This window comes from Parasteatoda tepidariorum, chromosome 4, assembly GCF_982258835.1.
Source record: "Parasteatoda tepidariorum strain Cologne lab strain chromosome 4, Ptep-v5.0, whole genome shotgun sequence".
NCBI classification, from domain to species: Eukaryota; Metazoa; Arthropoda; class Arachnida; order Araneae; family Theridiidae; genus Parasteatoda; species Parasteatoda tepidariorum.
In genome coordinates, this window is record NC_141758.1 from 121549447 (window position 1) to 121569313 (window position 19867).

Sequence of the window (19867 nt, forward strand, 5' to 3'; positions counted from 1 at the left end):
GAAACTTCCGGATGACTGTTAGCAAAAATTCCGGAAATCCGGATTTTTTCCGGAGCACAATCAGCCCTGCTAAAAAGAAATTTAACACTGAACTTTTTGGAGTCATTAACAAGGTCTAGCTTTGTTTAGAAGAAATGAATAGCTCACCGATTGCATATTTCCACAAGAATGACCCACACATTATACGAATGACTTGTTTTCTTTCTTCCAATTCCTACTGTTATTTCGTATTAAAATTTTCAGTTGTCAAAATAATATTTTTTATTCATCCACTCAGAAGTTCAAATACAATTTTTAACACTTGTAGTGACGTTAACACGCTTTTTTCAAATATTAATTACTTCATTAAATTTAATTAACTAAATTTAGTTTTATATGAGAGAAAAAACTTTAATTATTTAATAAAAAAGTAACTAAAATAAAAATTTTCTTTGCTGACCTAAGTAGGAATTGACTTTTTTTTAATATTATTTGTTTTAAAAAAAGAAAATATTTCTTTTTTTTTTTCATTTTATTAGAAACAGTTAACTTATTATAACCATATTACAATAATCACTGAATAAATACACTTTATGGGAGTCATTTATATCTTTACTTACTTTTCACTTCATCATCATTCATTTCTTTTTTTTTAATCTCAACTCTATAAATTTCATTTAAAAAAAAATCAACCTTAATTGAACTTTTCAAAACATCAGGTCGGGAATACTGTGAAAAATAATTAAAATATATGTTGTTTTTTAAGAAAAAACTTTTCCCTGAAAAATTTATTTAAAAAACAAATTTAAAATAGATATCACAGAGTCCGTAGTCAAGTCTTTCAACAAAAGAATAAGCACCTTTTAGGTACTCAAAAAATATTTTTTTAAGTACTATGTACATTAACAAAATAATTTTCAAAGACTTTACATGATCATGATAAAATAACTAGTTTTTGACATAAAGAAATCCTTTCTTGATTATATTAGCCATCATAAAATAGATCGAAAGATTTTTTGGTTCGATATCAGAGTGTGGCAAATGGAGAATATCTTGCAAAATGTAGCAGAGTTGCACACGAGATTGAAATAATCTCACCGAACCCAGCTCAGCACCTTTAAGGGCTTTTAAAAAACGAAAATCAGCACCTCCAAACACTTTTTAAAAACGCTACGCACCATGTATGAATTAGAGGTCTAAATTTAAACCACTGACTTTTCTAAAGACTGATTTCAGTCCCGAGGACTGAAAAGTTGCAGTCATGAAAGTAGTTGTTGACCAACAGCCAGTTGATGGTCAAGGGAGGTTGAGACTTTCTTTTTAAGCTCCTGGGGAAAATTGAACAGAAATTCCACTGCCAGGCACTTCTCCCCTATTGAATAACCAGGGAGAAAACATTTCTTTTTATGCAGGAAAGCTTGTAGATAAAAATTCAGAAAAGGCCAGGACTATTACTCAGAGAGTTAAACTATATAAAAATAAATTAGCTATATTCTAATTGAGTTAAAAATAAATAAAACAAAAATACTCGAGAGAGAAAGAATCCTCTATTTTTTCAGTTTGCATGTTCATGGGATAAATGGCACTTTTTGGAAATCAATTTTTAATTTTAGAATAGTAATTAATAGAATCATAATTAAAAATTTTGCTCAATTATATACAGGAAAAGTTATTTTTAATTTTTTAGAAGAAAAAAAAATTACTCTTAAATAAGGTCAAAATATTTTACTTCGGCCAAATTTTTAAAATTGAATTGGCTTATGATAAAAACTATATTCTAATTCCGAACTTGCATTTCTTAATAAAATATGTAACTTTTTATTGCTCCAAAAGTTAAATTATCAAAACAACTTGTCAATTATACATAAGAAGCGTTAAACTATGCATACAAGAAAAAAAATACTTTCTGGCAGATTTTTATATTATTTTACTTAGGCCAATTTTCTTATAATAGGCATGTGATCAAAATTATTTTCTTACATTTTTATTTTAATTAAAATAAATAACTTTTTGTCACTTCAAGAATAAACTTGTCAGTTTGACATAAATCTCAGTAAATTATACATGCGTTAAAAAGATAATACTTTAAATTAAAAGCAGAATTTTCAATTTTTGTCCACTTTTCTTTATAAAGGACAGAAATCATTTTCTTATTCTTAAACTTAATATTTTAAGCAGCTTTTTATTGCTAAAAAGTTAAATTGATAAAATAAACTTGTTAAATATACATAAAAAGTGTTAAATCTTACATAAAAAAATGCACTTCTTTAAAGGTGGGAGAATTATTTTTTCTGTAGCGCAAGTTCAAAATGATTTTACAGATTCCTATTAGAACTTTTAATTCCTTTCATTGCCTAGGTGATAAATTATTTTGTATCAAAAGCTCATAAATATTGAAAAAAAATTATCATAGAGAATGAAAAGCAGACTTTTCATACATTTTAACATTAATTAACTTCGAGAAAGAATGCAAAACAAAAATATTAATAAAAACTACAAAATGGAAAAAATACATATTTTATTATAAAAATTCATTTGGTAACAAATGTTTTAACACACTCAAAACATTTTTTATATACATTAAGTAATATAAAAGAGAAAGTTTTTGATTTAAACAAAACCTTAACATTTCCTAAAATTATTTGATTTGTCATATTTATAGATATGGTGAAATCTTAATGGAATGTCTTTCAATTTAAAATTCTTAAAACTTATGCAGTATTTATGAACTTCTATAAAATATTTACAAAAAAACATTGAAAAATTGTATATATATACTTAATAACTACAGGGTATCTGCTACATTTTCAAATCCATGACTAATTCCAAGAGATTTTCATGACTTGACGAAGTTACTATTTTCTCCGACAAAAACAGAATAAATTTAAAAAATCATTCAAATAACGTTAATTGAAATGATAGGTATAACCAAAACTTATACTCTGCATCCTCATATTTATAGATTTTAAATTTAAAAAACAGAGTAAACAAAGAGTTGAAGCAATAAAATGGCTGAAAAAAATATAAAAGCAAATAATTTTCTTTCTTTCTTTTTTTCTGTAGAATTAATTCTAAAGATACTTTTCTTGTTCATCGAAAAGGAAAGAAATACTCCTGATTTTTCTGTACTCACTTCGGAATAAAAAAAATTTGCCAATGACTGGCTTGCTTCAGTCAGAATTTTAAATTTATAAAATGAAAAAAATAAATAATAAAAATTCTAAAATCACAGAAGTTTAAAAGATAATTTGCTCTAGAAATAATGTTTTTTCTTTCATTTTTTTAAAGAACACCATAATTTTTAAAGATCATGATAAAAACATTTTATATTCTAATAAAATATGACTGCAAGTGGGGATTTTATTACAAATTCAGATATTCGGAACACCATGAAATTGGGAGGGGGGAGGTAAATGCCATTTTAAAAATTAGATTTTTTGGCTGCCTTAATCCATGACTTTCCATGAATTTTTTTTTTTTTTTTTTAAAGTTGAAATCATGACATTTCATGACAAATTTTGTTCAGTGGCGAAATTCATCACTTCCCAGGTGCACAGATACCCTGTAATTAAAATCAACTAATTCAAGTAAGAGAGAAAAACTGTAAAACTATATAAATGTGTTTTAAGACATTAACAAAAGTTTTGATAATAAATAATTCTAAAAAATAAGGAAAAACTACATACAAAAAATATTAACCACAATAAATATTCATATGAGGCACTGTGACTATTCACCAATTTTTAAGACTAGTTGAAAAAGGAGGGTAAAGATAATATGCAAAACAGGTTTATTAAACTTGCATAAAAATACATACATAGTCAATGAATAATGATAGAAATGAAATCATGTGTATAAAGAAAATCCTTTTAACAATTTCAAAACCACTAAAATAAGAGAGACCATTTGCTGACCCTATAAATATTTACAACATTTTAATTTTATTGAAGAGTTACATACACTTCAAGAAGTGGTAAAAAAAAATTCTTTGCACATAACTTTAAAGACTTAGAATTTGTTTTTAGAAAAGGGAAAAATCATTTATTTAATGACTTTCATATTAACTAAACATTTATTAAACAACCTTTTACCAGTTTTGCGGATTATGAATGTTACGGTAGCACTTTGTGATCTTTTAAAGATTGTCATTTCTAAATTGCCTGAAATAAATAAAGGCAGAGATTTAATCAATGACCCATGGGTCAAAAGTGGCCACCAAAGCATTTTAGTTTGGCCCTGCATAAAGTATTATGCAACTCAATAAGATAAAGAAAAAACAATTATGATTTTAACATTCAAGAAACAGTCATCAAAACTAATACTGGATTAGTAATGAATTCTGTTTTCTGAATAACAATGAAAGTTAACTTCCAGGACAAATGTAAATTTAAGTTATATTCTTTGCTTGATGCCTATAAATTTACCATAATTTACCTTGTAATCTAATAAGTATGTTTAGTTTTATTTACATTGTTTTTATTATCTATACAGGATCAATTATACATTTAAGTTTCAAACAGAATCTAGAGCAATTTCATGATTACATATTAATGTTGGCCCCTATAATTGAAAGTTTTTATGGTCTATTGCCTAAAAATGGTCGTGCATTCTTGTTAAAGGAAATAACATAACTTTTAATTTATAGTCTAAGAGTAAAATTATTAGCCACAGAGTAACACTGATATAAGTTATTTAGGGTTAAATAATTCCTAATATTAAATATTTCAGGTTTTCAATAGATTTTGATTGGACACATCTACTTAAAATTTTTAAAAAATTAACACGATAATATACGATAGTGCCGTCTGATCATCAATACTTTTGTTTGATACAAAGTACAATTTAAGTTAAGTTATAAAATACCATTTAAGTTGCAATTATCAAAACGTTCACTTGACAAAAAAGCTTTAAAATTTATTATTTCAAATTATATTAGTCATATGCTTGATTGTTTCAGTCGAAAAAAAATTTATTTACATAAATAAATACTTACACGAATTTAAGAATGTAATCACGTTTAAAAATAATAACTTCCAAGAAAAGCTCATACAATTCACTTTTGAACGAGAAATTTAACTTGCCTGAGAAATTTTAAAAAATGCTTAACGGTAGACTTTTGAGTCGATACTCATGACACAAATCACATATTATTTATAGATAAAAATTATAAAAAGGAAAGAAGCAGAGAAATTCTGGGAGGCGACAGCCTATAAAAGACTTTTGAAAATAACCAATCAAACAATAACGCTTCGGATACCCAACAATAGAGATTATGTTTTTAAAAAAATATACTGTCTTAAAGAACAGTTAGTTTGATTAAATTTTGCATAGCTTGAATAAAATTATACACCTCAAACTAGCTCAGGGGTAATTGTGACAACAAAAACAAAAAAAACCTGAAAATTTGAGGGGCAAAAAATGAATATCAATTTATATACAATACAAGTTTTACATTTAACATAATTTTGAGAACTAACGCTCATAATTAAATGACCTACGAATGAAGAATATCACACCTTTATAGTAACTCATTGAAGAAAAAAACTGACTTCTAACAAGAATCACGATATTGAATTGTAAAATCGCTTGAATACGAATCGAGAAACTAGATTTTAAAATCGGGTGAACATGAATTTCGATAACGGATTTCAAACTCGCGGAAAAACAAATTACGATATTGAATTTTTGAACGGTGTAAATACGCATCGAGGAGCAAAATGTTTTGATCACAAGAATAGGAATAGCAATGCGTAGTGCTTGAGTCACATACAAATATGAAAATTGATATTAAAACCGTTTGAATACAAATCGCAATATTAGATTTTAAAAGAGCATGAATATAAATAGCGACATTGGATTTTAAACCAGCGTGAATACGAATCGCAAGAATGGGCTTTATAAACGCGTACATACAAGTCGCAATATTGTATTTTCAAATCACGCAAATATGAAACGCACCACATAACTTCAAGATAAGGTTCACGCGAAATTCAATGTTCGGTAGTAAAATTGCATGAATGAGAATCGCAATACTAACGTATTCCAAATGACAAGAATCTGCAGAACCAAAAAAAAATATTTATTTGAAGAAGATGTCTTGTTAATGGGTTTTAGCAAAAGTTTTACAATTTTGTCAGATTATATGTTTTTGATGTGTATAAGTCAAAAAATCACCTGCCCTGCTTTTTTCAGACCCTAAATACAATCACCCCCTGCTAGTTATAAGTAAAATCACATCCAATTATAAAAATGTTCAGTGAGTGTTATTTGGTACGACTCTGTGAGATTTTTTGTGCCTGGCCAAACTGCTACTGTGACGGAAACTTTTGTAACACATTGGACATCTGTAGTGTGCAACTGCGTCATGAGAGTGTAAATGACTCTGCAAATGATGACGTTCTTTGAAAACTCTTGGGCAATGAGAACACTTGAAAGGATCTTTCTCAAAGTGAAGGTTTTCGTGTCGGCCGAGAGCTATTTTGCTGGGAGTAGAAAATCCACAGAATCTGCAACTGAATGATGAACATAAATCAATATTTGATTGTGACAACACAAGGTGAAAATTCCTAAAAATTTTATAAGTGAAATCACGATATCAATTTATATACTATTTATGTTTAATATAATTTTGTGAACTAACATTTATAACTAAATTAACAACTAATGAAGAACATCACACTTTTATAGTAACTAATTTAAGAAAAAACGTACATTTTACAAGAATTGCGACATAGGATTTTAAAATTGCGAAAATACAAATCATGGTGTTAGATTTTTAAATTACGTTAACATGAAAATCAATGTTCGATATTACAAATGCGTGCGATATTACAAATGCGACTTTAGATTTTAAACTCACGTGAATACAAATCGTGATATGGATTTTAAAAACGCATAAATGCAAATTGTGATATTGGATTTTTAAATCACGTTAACACGATTCACAATGTGTATAACTTTTAAATCTGGTAAATACGAAAACTGATGTTTGATATTAAAATTATGCTCATACGATTTGCGTTATCTGCAGATTCCAATGTAGTTTTAAGTATTAAAAACAATGAAAATCCGACAAATACAAAGAAAAAAATCAAATAAATTGGCAGGAGAATCACATGTATGCAAATAATCTCGTTAAGGCAATTTAGCAAATTTTTCCAAATTTAAATTCCAGTACTCATAATTCATACTTTCAGTCTTGACTCTGACTTTAAATGTTAGATTGCAGTGAAAATTTTGTCAGACTATAAGTTTTGATTTACGGATGTACCCAAAGCAACGGTCTTGAAAAACTAAAATAGAAGTAAAACACAAAGAAAAACTAAATACCATTATGGAAACAATTAAAAACAGCTATTTATTTTATTCTTCTCAATCTCCATTATTCTTTCTTCACTCATCTGAGAGTGTAAAATATATAAGAAAATTAAGACACTTGTCTGTAGGACCAGTAACTAAAGGTCCATCTGTGTTAGATTTATTTTCAAAAAAAAAGTCAATAAAGTGGATTAAAATGAAAAACTACTATACACAGAATGTGTAATGCCACAATTATAGTGAAGTATGCTATTTACTGACAAAAACACAAACCAAAACATGAAAGCTGGTTTAAAGAACCACTCATCATTTTATGATGGTTAGAGTGAAATTTTAGTGGTCTTTAGCCAATGGACTATCATTAATTTCAGGCCCTACTAAACATGAAACGCTTTTTTTTTCTTTTCATTTAAACAATTTATGAACATAATAATTCTATAAAAATGAATCTACGATATGAAACTTGCAAAAAAATTTAAAAGTAACATAAAGTCAAAGCAAACTTTAAACTAATTCTTTACGTAAATAAATTCTTAAATAATTCTCCATACATTAGTATCTATGCTAATGTTTTCACAGAAATTACTTAAAAGAACTTTTCTTCTTCAATTAACTTTTAGAATAATTTTTATTCCTATCTCTTGAGCAATGCGCTTTCTATATGTCAGCAATTTTATTTTATAATCAGCCTGCAAATGAAAGACGTTGATAATGAAATATTAAAATAAATCTACAAAGAAAGACTGAGAAATGTGCGAAACATACCAGTAATTATTAATAGGAACAGTTGGGACTTCCTCCAATACTTCTATCATATCATAAATTGCTATAGTTTCTGAAAAACAAATAACGATAATAAGCTAAATCATCAGAAATGTTGGCAAATAAGTTTTGAAAAAAAATCATTACATGTTTATAGAAGTGAAACATAAACAATAATTCATTGAATTCACAAAAAAAATATGTAAAATTTTTCTAATATTTAAACTAGGAAGGTATAATATTTTTAAAATATAGCATAAAATGTACCAATTTTAGTAAAATTCTCTAGAAATTAATGATAGTTTTAGACTGATTTTACTAGATGCAAAAAAACAGGTGTGAAATAGTATCGACGACAAACATATGAATATTTTAAAATAATAAATACCAACTTAGTGTTTTTAACTAATTATCATAAAATATAACTTAGTAACTAAAACTAATTATTGAAAATAAAAAATGTTGAGATTTAAAACTAATGGTATGCATCAAACAGAACAAAACAAAAAAAAAAGTATATACAGACTGTTTCCAGAAAACACACACAATTTATTTAGCAGCAACATAACATAATAAGAAACAGCACACATAATACTATGAAATGTTATTCTAAGATCTAAAAGAGATGTTAATAAATAAATTGATATGCTTTTCAAAAGTGGGAAATTTAAAAACATAAGAGACATTGTATCGTACATTTGTGTTTACATTTAATATGAAAAGGAAATAATACATTTATAAAATACAGCAGATTTAGATAAAACAGTCTTAGGAGTTAAAACAGTAGCTCCTGGTTGCAGTTTCATCAACACGGAATATTCAAAAAGGTATCAGAGCCGCTTCTTTCTCTTCAGACTAAATCGCACATTTGGAACTGAAACCTAAGTGTATAAAAGGCATTTCATATTTTAAAAATAACAACACAAAGCAAATAAGATAACACTGTTAAAAATTTTAGACATAATTTTAGAATAGTTTAAAAAAAAAAAAAACACTATTAAAATTCTTTTTTTTTTAAAATTTCATGGAAACTATACATTAAAATCTCTTTAAAAGTAAAATGTATAATTTTAATGCTTATTTTTATTTCAATGATTTCAATTACGGATGGACAACTTATGGCACATAGGCCAACCAAGAAATTTAAACTGTTTCTTAAAAAATAATATTTGTCCTTAATTTTACGATTAGGTAATAAAAATTTTAGAAAAATTTAAAATGAAAAATTACTATCAAAAAATATGCATTTAAAAAATTGTGGTTAACTTTAATAAACTGTGGAAAAAGAAAATTATAAAATCAAGGCTATAACAATTTTTTTAAAAAATGAATATCCAGTCATTACATTTATCTAATAATTGTAATGAAAAATTTTGCTTTTAGAAGAGTTACATATTTTTCTACATTAAATACTTAGCTCTAATTAAGTATATTAATACTCTTAATAATTATTAGAATTTATGTGTGGACTAATCGTTAAGACAGGGTTTCCAGCAGATCACAGAAGTCAAGCATCACTGGCTACGGTCAGTGTGCGGGTGGGTGACCACTTGGATCAGTCTGCGTAGGGACCGAGGGTGTGCGGTATGGGTCCTCGTTTAACTGTTCTACCATAAAGTGCTCAACTTCGAGTGCAGGTCGTCGGGCTACCGAAGCGGGGGTGACATCCCCTCTGCAGAGGATCAAAATTGTGATGGCATGTCTTCGGATCATCCTCAGGGATGTTTCCCAGACCGTCGCCAATAGCCCATTCTGCAGCTCTAGTGCGACGTAAATGAACAACAACAACAATAGAATTTAAGTTAAATATGAAACAAATATTTTCATAAAATAATAATTTTTTAAAACTATTACTTTTATCTATGTCTAGGAAAAGGAACAATTCACATATAAGTTAAAAATATTTTAAATAAAAAAACTAAATACATTACTGCATTAGCCCCAACACATTTCCTATTTTTTTTTTTTTTTTTTTTTCTTGTTACCCATTATACAAAAAAGTTTGGGCATGGATGAATTAAACTGATAAATAGAATTTTTTGATGTTTTTCTTTCACAATGATTTGCATTTGATTAGAATCATAGGAAACTAATCTTAATAATTATAAACTGAATTAATTATAGCTGGTAGTTTCTTTCAATGTATACAATTCATTCAACGTTATTATAGCCTAACATATGATCTTTAAAAGTAAAATAAATGAATAACAACAAGACGTAACATGAAAATAATTCAAACTTTTTATAATCTGCACCTCTTTTCAAACAGTTTTTAATTCAATAATAATTTCAAAAAATACTAACAAAACAAAAATATCTTTTAAAAATTTTTTTAATAAAAATTTAAGAGAGATAATTAATAAGTTAAAAATAATCCAAATTATATTGCAATAAGATATTACAATTTGCTTGCTAAATATTTCAATTTAATATTTTTTTTTTTAACCAAAATGATTATTTGTATACAATTTTAATATAATACAAGTTATAAATACGAAAAAGTTTTACAAATACTATTATATTTTTATGAGTAAAAAACAAGTAACATTATATTACATTAATCATTAAAGCTTTACTTACACTCGCAATTTTTGATCTCACTTGTGATATAGTGTTAAGATATGATGAATCTTGTTTAGTCGAAGTTGACATGCCCGAACTAGAGCTTTGACCATAGTGTGACATAGCTTTGTAAGAGTCCCCACTTGACTTACACTGTCGTGGCACAAATAGACCAGTAGATTTTGGTCTGGAATGAGTCTCGATTTCACGGGTCGACGAAGTCGGAGGCATTACAGTGTATTCTTTTCCAGCCCAAACATAAGTCACAGGTTCTTCTTCAGATGGAGAATAACTATGGAATGAAGTATGAGAACCTTCACATTCTCTTCCATGGGAAGAACTTTGCTTTAATGTAGAATTCGATTTTTTACCTAAAACAAGTTTAAACAATGTTATCCGCTTCCCTTACATATTTTTTTTTGAAAGAAAAAAAAATTGACAATTTTTTTCATTTCACTAATCAATACAAAAAACTAAAACAAAACATAATACACAAGTTTTAAGTTGAAATTTTAATTTATTTTATGTATAAAAAACATTTAATTTACCATCCCAATCTATCTTGGCGGCAAATGAAAAAAAGTTAAATATGAGTCTTGGTATGATAGTTTTTTAAGGGATAACACAAAGTTTCCAAATGCCACCGAAAAGATACGCCCCTTTTTTAACTTTTTTTTTCTATGTAAATTCATCAACCATCTATACAATCACACAAACACACGTGTGCAGCCCCACAAATAGCAAAACTCCCAAACAAATATCGGCAAACTGCTAATCACAACAGATTATTATTATTCTTTGCTTCCGACAGAGTTAAAACCTGATAATACAAAACGTACAGACAAATTCTGCAATGCCCGAGTTAACTGGGTATAATCAAAGAAGCGGTTAAGAAAGTGTTCACCAAAACATTGTTGAGTTTGAAAGAGGATAATTATGTCGACATATCATTCGGTCAATCCTTACTCTCGAGGGACATAATCTATTTTGTACCAAGGTTGGGGTTTTGGATGTCCTAAACTGGTTTTGGATAGGGCATTTGGGTTTTATTGTCTTAAACTGACTGAAACAGTCTTTAAGTGTCCAAAACCTTGAACATTGGTAAAAGGTAAAAATTCTACATGTGTAACCATTGTACATATAGTAATTACATACATTAATAAATAATTGATACTTTTTATACAATTTTCTTTAACTAATTAAAAGAAGGAAAAGATTCTTATAACTTTTGAAGCTCCAGAATTCAGTGAACAACAAATATATATTTTTTGCATAAGGATAAATAATGCAATATTAAAAATAATAAACTTTTTTAATAAAATTCAAACTTGTATTTATTTTGTTTCTTGTTCAAAAAATAACATTTTATTTCTCACAATATTTTTTTTAAAATTGTGGCATAATTTGAGTGAATAGGTTTTAGACTGTGATGGTTTAAACTGCGGATTAATCCATTCTGTTCTAAATTTTGCCAACTCTGTTATATGCCTCCAACCATAAAATTAAATGAAGTCTCCAAATCATTTTGATTGAAGAAAAAATCCTCATTAAAAAAAATAAACTAATTGGCAATTTATATAAGAGTAAAAGCTGAATTTTTTGTTTGTAAATTTCTTTAATTAAAAAAATGAAATTTCTACTAACAGTGCTGGTTCAGAAAAGTTTTGTCGGGCATGCTTCTCCTATTCATAAAGCAAAAATAATGGGACAAAACACGATTAAGTTTGCATGTTTTTACTAAAACGCTTAAGTGTTTTGAAATGAAAATATCATGACCTAAAAGCAAAATTAGGTTTTGAGGGTATTTTATGTCAAAGTTTTTTTTTTATTATTTGCTTAATTAAAGTGCAGCATAATTGAAGAAATATCAACATTTGAGAAAAAAATCAAAATTAACAATTTGTAAAGGAGTTAAAGCTAAATTTTTTATACTAACTACATTAAAAAAAAAATTACTACAATTATACAGTTACTATTAAATATTACTAAATTAGCACTATTTCAGAAAAAATTTTACATTTAAAAAAAAATGGGACAAAAAATAATTATTTAAATTTGAATATTTTTTCAGCAAAATGCATATGGTATATTTTGATATAAAAATAAGTTTTTGAGGCACATTACGTCAAAATTTAAGCTATTTTTGAGGTTGTTTAATTCAAGAGCTGCCTAGTTAAGAAAGGTGCTATACAATCTTAATCAGAAAACAGGGTGCATAGCCTAATCTTTCAACAAAAAAATAAGCCCCTTTTAAGTATTTTTTAAGCACTCAAAAAATATTTTTAAGCACTATATACATTAAAAAAACATTCAATTTTCTAAGACTTTATATGATCCTTATAAACTAACTAGTTTTTTTGATTATATTAGTCATTAAAAAATGATTAAGAGATTTTTCGATTTGATTTCAGAGGGTGGAAAATGAAGCTTGAAATTTGGAATATCTTGCAAAATGCAGCAGAGTTGCACACGAGAGAGCAATAATCTCACCGAACCCAGCTCACTACATGCACATGCAGACCCGCAAGTATTTCATCAAACTTGTAAAATGATTTGCACTTTCATAGGCTATGGACCTAAGGTACGCTGAAATTGATCGTAGTGGAATGAATTGTGAAAACAATGAATAGAATAATGTGAAAAGCACGCTTTTGCATAATACGCAGCGAAAAGACACGGTAAAGAAAAAAAATCTCATTTTCGAAAAGGGAAAATGAAGCACCTTTTAAAAACACCCAATGAGAAAAAGCACCTTTAAAGGCTTTTAAAAAAGGAAAATATAATTTAAATCTACTGCTGAAATATGACATTGCATACTTAGTTGCATGCAATGAGAGCACGCACCAGAGTTTGTTTTCCAGGCAACATATTTCCGTCTCTCCTGAAGCTTTGACCGAGTTTCTGTAACTGTTTCAAATTCTGGAGCATAACAACAATGAAGAATACCTCCAAAGAAAGATTTATCATCCAGTTGCTTTTTTGCAATCCTATTAAAAACAGATTTCTTTTAAAATATTATAACAAAGATACTGTGAGATTATGCAATTACAAAATATATATTAAAATTGAAATATCCCTCTATAGTGTACATGGCTTATACTCCTGGATATAGTGAACTAAATGTTCCTTGCTATACACTAATAATACTAATTTCTGTGAATAGAGTGAACCAAAAGAAGAGAGTCTTTGACTGATTTTTTCTTCTTCATTTTTTGGTCATTTTGAAATGTCTACATAAAATACATATATTGATTTTTAAAACCATCTATTGAGGGAAATGTTTTTCTTGTTTGCTTCTTCTATCTCAGCTTCCCATCCCTAAATAAAGACTATCTCTTAATGCTTTGTACACAAGACGAACAGTCATAAAAAATAAAAGTGAACACATTTTTTGTTACTACGTATTGTTTTTTAATCATTTTTATATTTCTTTTTATGGGTCATTTATTTAAATGATGTGTCACATAAAAGGGAGCAGTTTGGAAAAATGAGTTAAAATTGTTTGCAGTGCGGATATAGTGAACTCCCGGTCTACTGAAATTTCGGTCCCCTAAAAGGTTCACTATAGCGGGGTTTGACTGTATTAAACTTAACCTTTTTATTCCTATGAGGGGCAGAAATTAAGAGGATCTAGTCACTGGTTCGAAGAACCAGTAACCACAAGGTATAGATAGTGTCTGTGCATTTATCTTCCCCTGTTTACATAACTATATTAGAATTTTAATTTTATTTAATAAAAACTCGAATTTTAATGAAAAATTAAAATATAAAGAATACATAATGTTCACATTTAAGATGCAATGTGCTATTTTGTGATAATAAGACATGCCAAAATATGAAACTAAAAGTCAAAAAAGCAATCGCTGGTTTTAATTATTTTATGGTGGTTGGAGTCTAATCGTCATCTTGGGTAAACCATTAATATTGGAACGAATAATAACGAATAATAATTCCAAAACCAATTACTTTTAAAATACAAATTTCTGAAACATACTTTTGAACATAAATATAACATATTTCTATAAGCAATGATACCTACACAGTTCTTAGAGTATTATAAAAAATTTGGCAAATGTCAATATAATATAAATACCTCTATATATAATATAAATACAGCAACAACAAAAAATGTGCTTATTAATATAAACTGAACCAAAATCAAGGAACACAAACAGTTTTCAGAGTTAGTATACAGTCTCTCGGGAGTCTGCAATAGCTATAAATCTTTAAAAATTATTTTACTTCTAAAAAGGGTTAATTTTAAAATGTATTAGCCAAATCTTTCAACAAAAAATAAGTATTTTTCAAGCACTCAAAAAATATTTTCAAGCATTATATACATTAACAAAATGCAAAATAATTTTCAAAGACATTACATGATCAGGATAAAATAATTAGTTTTTGACACATAGAACTTTTTTCTAGATTATATTAGCCATTATAAAAAGATTGAGAGGCTTTTTAGTTCGATATCAGAGGGTGGAAAATAAAGTCTGAAATTGAGAATATCTTGCAAAATGCAGCAGAGTTGCATATTGAGATTGCAATAATCTCACCGAACCCAGCTCAGTAGACACATATGCAGACTCACAAGTATTACGCCAAACACGTAAAATGATTAGCACTTTCATATGCTAACGACCGACGGTACACCAAAATAGACTGTGGTTGAATGAATTGTGAAAAAGTTGAATAGAACAATGTGAAAAGCACCCTTTAAAATACTACATGGCGAAGATCGAAATTCTCCATTCGAAAAGGGAAAATTAAGTACTTTATAAAAGCACAATAAAAATAAGTAACTTTAGGACTTTTAAATAATGAAAATAAGCACCTTTACACACTTTTTAAAAACACTATGCACCATGAAAATTATATAAATAATCTTACCTAGCAGGAGAAAGGGCATCATATTTGACTAAATAAACTTCGGTAAATTCTTCAGATGGATATTCATCTAATGGTCGAAAATCTACTACATTTCCATATTGATCACAGATTGCTTGCAATTGTTCTGATGCACCAACTGTTGGCACATTACTTATGATTAAATAAACTGATTCTTGATTTATAGTATAAACCTATTATAAAACATGCAAAATCACTAAATGGTCAAGATAAATAACAAAAAAAAAAATCAATATATATTGTTAGTGAGACATGTGGATCCTGGAATAGCCCATGCTGTGGCAATTTTTTGAAACCTCGCCATACTATGTTTCAGGAAGATATTTAAAAAAAATATGTCAACTTACTACTTTTTGCCTAAACTTTTCAGAGTTCGCTCCAAAATTTTTAAACTTGATTGGTTAATTGATACGTATACCTACGCAAAAGTAAGATTTCGTTAGAAAAGAGGTAAAAAGGTTTATTTTTTCACCATTTATACTCCTGATCTCTTATTGTGTTACCTTTATTATTATTTTTCTTTTTTTAAGTGTGATACTGGTTGAAAATGGAGCGCGAATGGACAAGTGAATTTTTAACTTTATTGAATGCAAGAGGTAAGAAAGCAATGATTGAATGGTGTAGGAATCAAAATTTAATTTCGAAAACGTATGAATGCCCTAAATGTGAAGAACAAATGAGTTTGATAGATTGAAAGGATAGGTTGGATAGTTTTTAATGGAGATGTTGAAAGCGTGGATTGAACGAAGTTGCGCATGACTTTTGTTGAAGTGTTGAAAGAGGAGCCATCAGAGTATAAGGTAAGTTATTTTTTATTAAAAAAGTTGTAATCAATTTTGATAATTCAATTTTTTTTTGGTAATAAAAAAACAACGTTCAGTCAAGTAATAATCGCCAACTTGACGAGATTTCAAAAAGTCCCCGAGGGGTGGGCTATTCTAGGATTTTACCTTGTGTAACTGTCATAGCGTAAATCCTAAAAAAACAGAAAAGTTGAAAAATCACTTAAAGAAAAATAGAAATTGTTAGTAATGTACAGCTTATTGCTTTCTACCAAAAAAACCAGGTTTTTTTCCTGAACAAGTTTGCCAATTGATGGAACTAGAAAAAGTATTAATCAATGTTTTCTGCTGTATGTCAGACCATTCAAGTTAAAATGTTTATATTAGTGCCCACATTCTGATATAAATATCGCTTAATTTAACATTTTGTTTTATAATTTTCTCAACAGTGCCATCTGTTAATGCATTTTTAACTCATTTATTATTTTTAATACTTCCTAAGAATAAAATCTTAGTTTCTTAAACAGAAAGTAGAAAATTTTACTTTTCCAGAGCATTTTATTTTTTTAAATCAATATTTTGAATTATCATTCATTTTTGGGACACATGTCAACAGAGTTACAGGAGGCATTTTTGACCGGAATGTCGTAAAATAAAATTTGATATCACTTGAACTGAACATAAATATTTTTTTAAAAAATTAAAGTTATTGACATAATTAATTTAGAAATAATTAATTTCATTTAGAAATCTCATTGTTGTGTATAAGTGAGTACATGATGTGATTAGGTGCTTGCTGTTTTAAAACAGAACAATACAGATGAACAAACTTGAAGGCTATAATTCATAACAGTAAAACTCTAGTTAAACCGTGTCCTAGATGCCATTGTGAAAGTTGCCAATTAAGTATGTTTTTGCTGAAGTGAGCAAGTTCACATTGTAAATCAAAAATCTATATTTCCACATCGTGATTTGTTGCACCCGTTACAAACACCAAGGCACTAAAATGGATTTTAAACTTCCAATTAAAAAAAAAACAACAAAAAAACATGAATGGGTGACCTGGGGTAGTTCCTGATCAAAAAATACAAACATCTATTTTGTAAGAAAACTATTCAAGATAGAATTATAATATTTACTGGAAGTTTGAGGCTATATGAGATGAGTCCTTGGCTACCTTGTTTTGTTTGAAAATCTAATTAGAATTTAAAATATTTTAAATTTTTAGTGATCAGGAATTACCCCTTCTCTTGATCCTTTCTGGGGTAATTCCTGATCACTTCTTCATTAAGGGAGAGTGTAAAGTTAAGTAAGGTATGTCAACAGCTCTGGCAGCAGCTCTCATACTGAAATTTTCATTTTTAATCATTAAAAGAAATTCACTAATTAAGAAATTTTAATTACTTGAACTAATTTTGCTTTCTAGAAGCTTAGTATCCTTTTTAGGCTTATAATTTCTCACCATATTTATATTAGGCTAATTTATAAATCTAAAAATTATTCTAACAATGTACACACATAAAATTAAGGTAGAAGCAAGGTAAGACAAATCGGAACACATTTGTCTAGCATTCGGTTAAAAACAAATTTCGTGATTAAATTGAGTTAAAATATATTTTATAGTGTTTCCACTTGATAAATATGAACTGTTACTTAAAAGACAATTAGCTATTTATTAGCTTATTTTAATACTATTTATGAAGAGAAATGACAATGATCAGGAATTACCCCAGTGATCAATAATTACCCCATCTGTAGGGGGCAACATTTGATATAGTTTCCTATAATCAATTCTAATGTTTACAGTAGATGTGAAACAATTAAACAACAGCTTACACTATTTTCATATCAAAGAAAAAGAAAGTTACTCAAAATATTTATTATTAAGAGAAGGAGGGAGATCTTTGCAGAAATGTGCACTTTTTGAAACCCATCTTTGAAATGGAAAATATAGAAAGCAGTTTAAAAGATACTTATTTTGTTAGATTAAACAAAAAACTATTATTAAGTAAATGTAGTTATATTTTAGTAAAATGTACAAGCATTCTTGTCCATGCCTCAAATTTAGAAAAAAAAACATTTTTTTAAAATAATACTTAGGTGATCATTATTTACCCCAGAAACAGAGAGATCGTGAATTACCCCGGGTCACCCTAAATGTTTGCCAGTGGGTTGTTAAGAGTTATACCCTTTGAGTTGGTCCCCTTCTGTGTACTTATTTAATTTTATTCTCTACAAGCCATTGACCGGAAGTTGCCAAGTTTTATCCATTATTCGGTTGCATATCATAATACGGAAACCTTTTCAATCAAAACAACTAAACAGAAAATTATTCCAAAATTATAAAAATTAATAAATGACTAAGAAAACCTTTTTAAATCTAAGTAACTAAACAAAAGATTAATAATATTTTATGTCAAAAAAGAAAATAAAACTTACCTATTTTGAAAGTTAATTAATTAGAAAAATAATAAGAACATTTTGAAAATGAGAAGTTTTTCATATCATGATCTGCAGCAAAATAATTGTCAAGTCTTGGCAACTTCCTGCACACGCTGTAAGAAACTTTAATAAAAAACATCACAAAAGGAAACGAATTCAAAGGGCATAACTCATAGCTACCCCTGAGCAAACCTCAACAAGCTTTTTAAAAAAAAAATTCAAGCTTGAAATCCCTTTGGCACCTTAGAGATTGCAATTGGAGAAACCGATCCACAAATATACCCTTGCAAAACAAAATAACTCTAGTTTAGATTTACACACAACATCAATGAATAAAAATATTTTTGTCGCTAAGGGTGAGGTTAAAAGAAACTACAGTTCAACCCTCATAGCAAACCAAAAAAAAAAAATTCCCTTAAAAAATAAATAAATTTAGTGCGTACAATATATTCTTGGAGATAGTAATTGGCACCAACAGATTAATATTAAAATGTAAATTAGAACTTTTACCAGCAATTACATTTACAGCAACAACAAAAAATGGAAAAAACATAATCGCAATTAATTAGAATGAGAAATCCTGTTCTGAAGAAATATCTGCTCCTGTTTTGAAGCAGCTAGAGGAAAATTTTTATTTCGGAGAACAATTTAGGTACATTTGATCAAATATTAAGTACAATATGGATAATTATTGTTCGACGAATGAATTTTATAAGCTATAGCTAAAAATAGTAAGTATAAATGGTCTTACTTTAACAGCGGTATCTTTTCGTCCATCTCGATACTTAGCACGGGTTCCACAAATACTTTTTTTAATATGATGAGGATAAACATTTATAGTTTGAAATGCATAGTTACAACTCATAATCAATAAATTAATCGTTAGTAACTAATCAATATTAAGAGCGAACAACAGACAATTACAATCGAAAACTTACGGAAACCAGGACACAACAACAACATCAACAACCATAAAGGATCACTTCCGTTCAGTTTCTGAGAACTAACGGACCAGAAATAAAAATAAATTTTTAACAAATTCAGCTGAATTAAGGGATTAAGCATCCATTTTTTATAGGTTTCTTCAATCCTCATTATTCTCAAAATTTTCATAA

At 27.9% G+C, this 19867-nt stretch overlaps 1 protein-coding gene across 3 annotated transcripts; it reads right to left on the bottom strand.

Moving 5' to 3' along the window:
- Nucleotides 1-2480: 2480 nt before the first annotated feature.
- On the bottom strand, nt 2481-19742 carry LOC107442033 (RNA-binding protein 48). 3 transcript variants are annotated; one of them, XM_087162039.1, is made up of 7 exons: nt 19504-19742; nt 15511-15701; nt 13438-13607; nt 10639-10991; nt 8792-8939; nt 8062-8131; nt 2481-6491 (listed from the first exon to the last, which is right to left on the bottom strand). In XM_087162039.1, exons 1-5 carry the CDS (start codon nt 19615-19617, stop codon nt 8889-8891), a joined length of 879 nt encoding a protein of 292 aa, XP_087018165.1. In that variant the 5' UTR covers nt 19618-19742; the 3' UTR covers nt 2481-6491; nt 8062-8131; nt 8792-8888. The 3 variants fall into 3 exon arrangements, with proteins under 3 accessions (XP_087018165.1, XP_087018167.1, XP_087018166.1); XM_087162041.1 differs by having other exon boundaries at nt 13465-13607; nt 19504-19741; XM_087162040.1 differs by lacking the exons at nt 2481-6491; nt 8062-8131 and having other exon boundaries at nt 8587-8939.
- Nucleotides 19743-19867: the final 125 nt, after the last annotated feature.

Coding starts and splice junctions, on each gene's coding strand:
- LOC107442033 (XM_087162039.1), bottom strand. CDS start 19,617: ATGAGTTGTAACTATGCATTTCAAACTATAAATGTTTATCCTCATCAT. Junction 13,608..15,510: donor GATGCCCTTTCTCCTGCTAG/GTAAGATTATTT, acceptor TGTTTTTAATAG/GATTGCAAAAAAGCAACTGG. Junction 10,992..13,437: donor CTCTCATTGCATGCAACTAA/GTATGCAATGTC, acceptor AACTTGTTTTAG/GTAAAAAATCGAATTCTACA.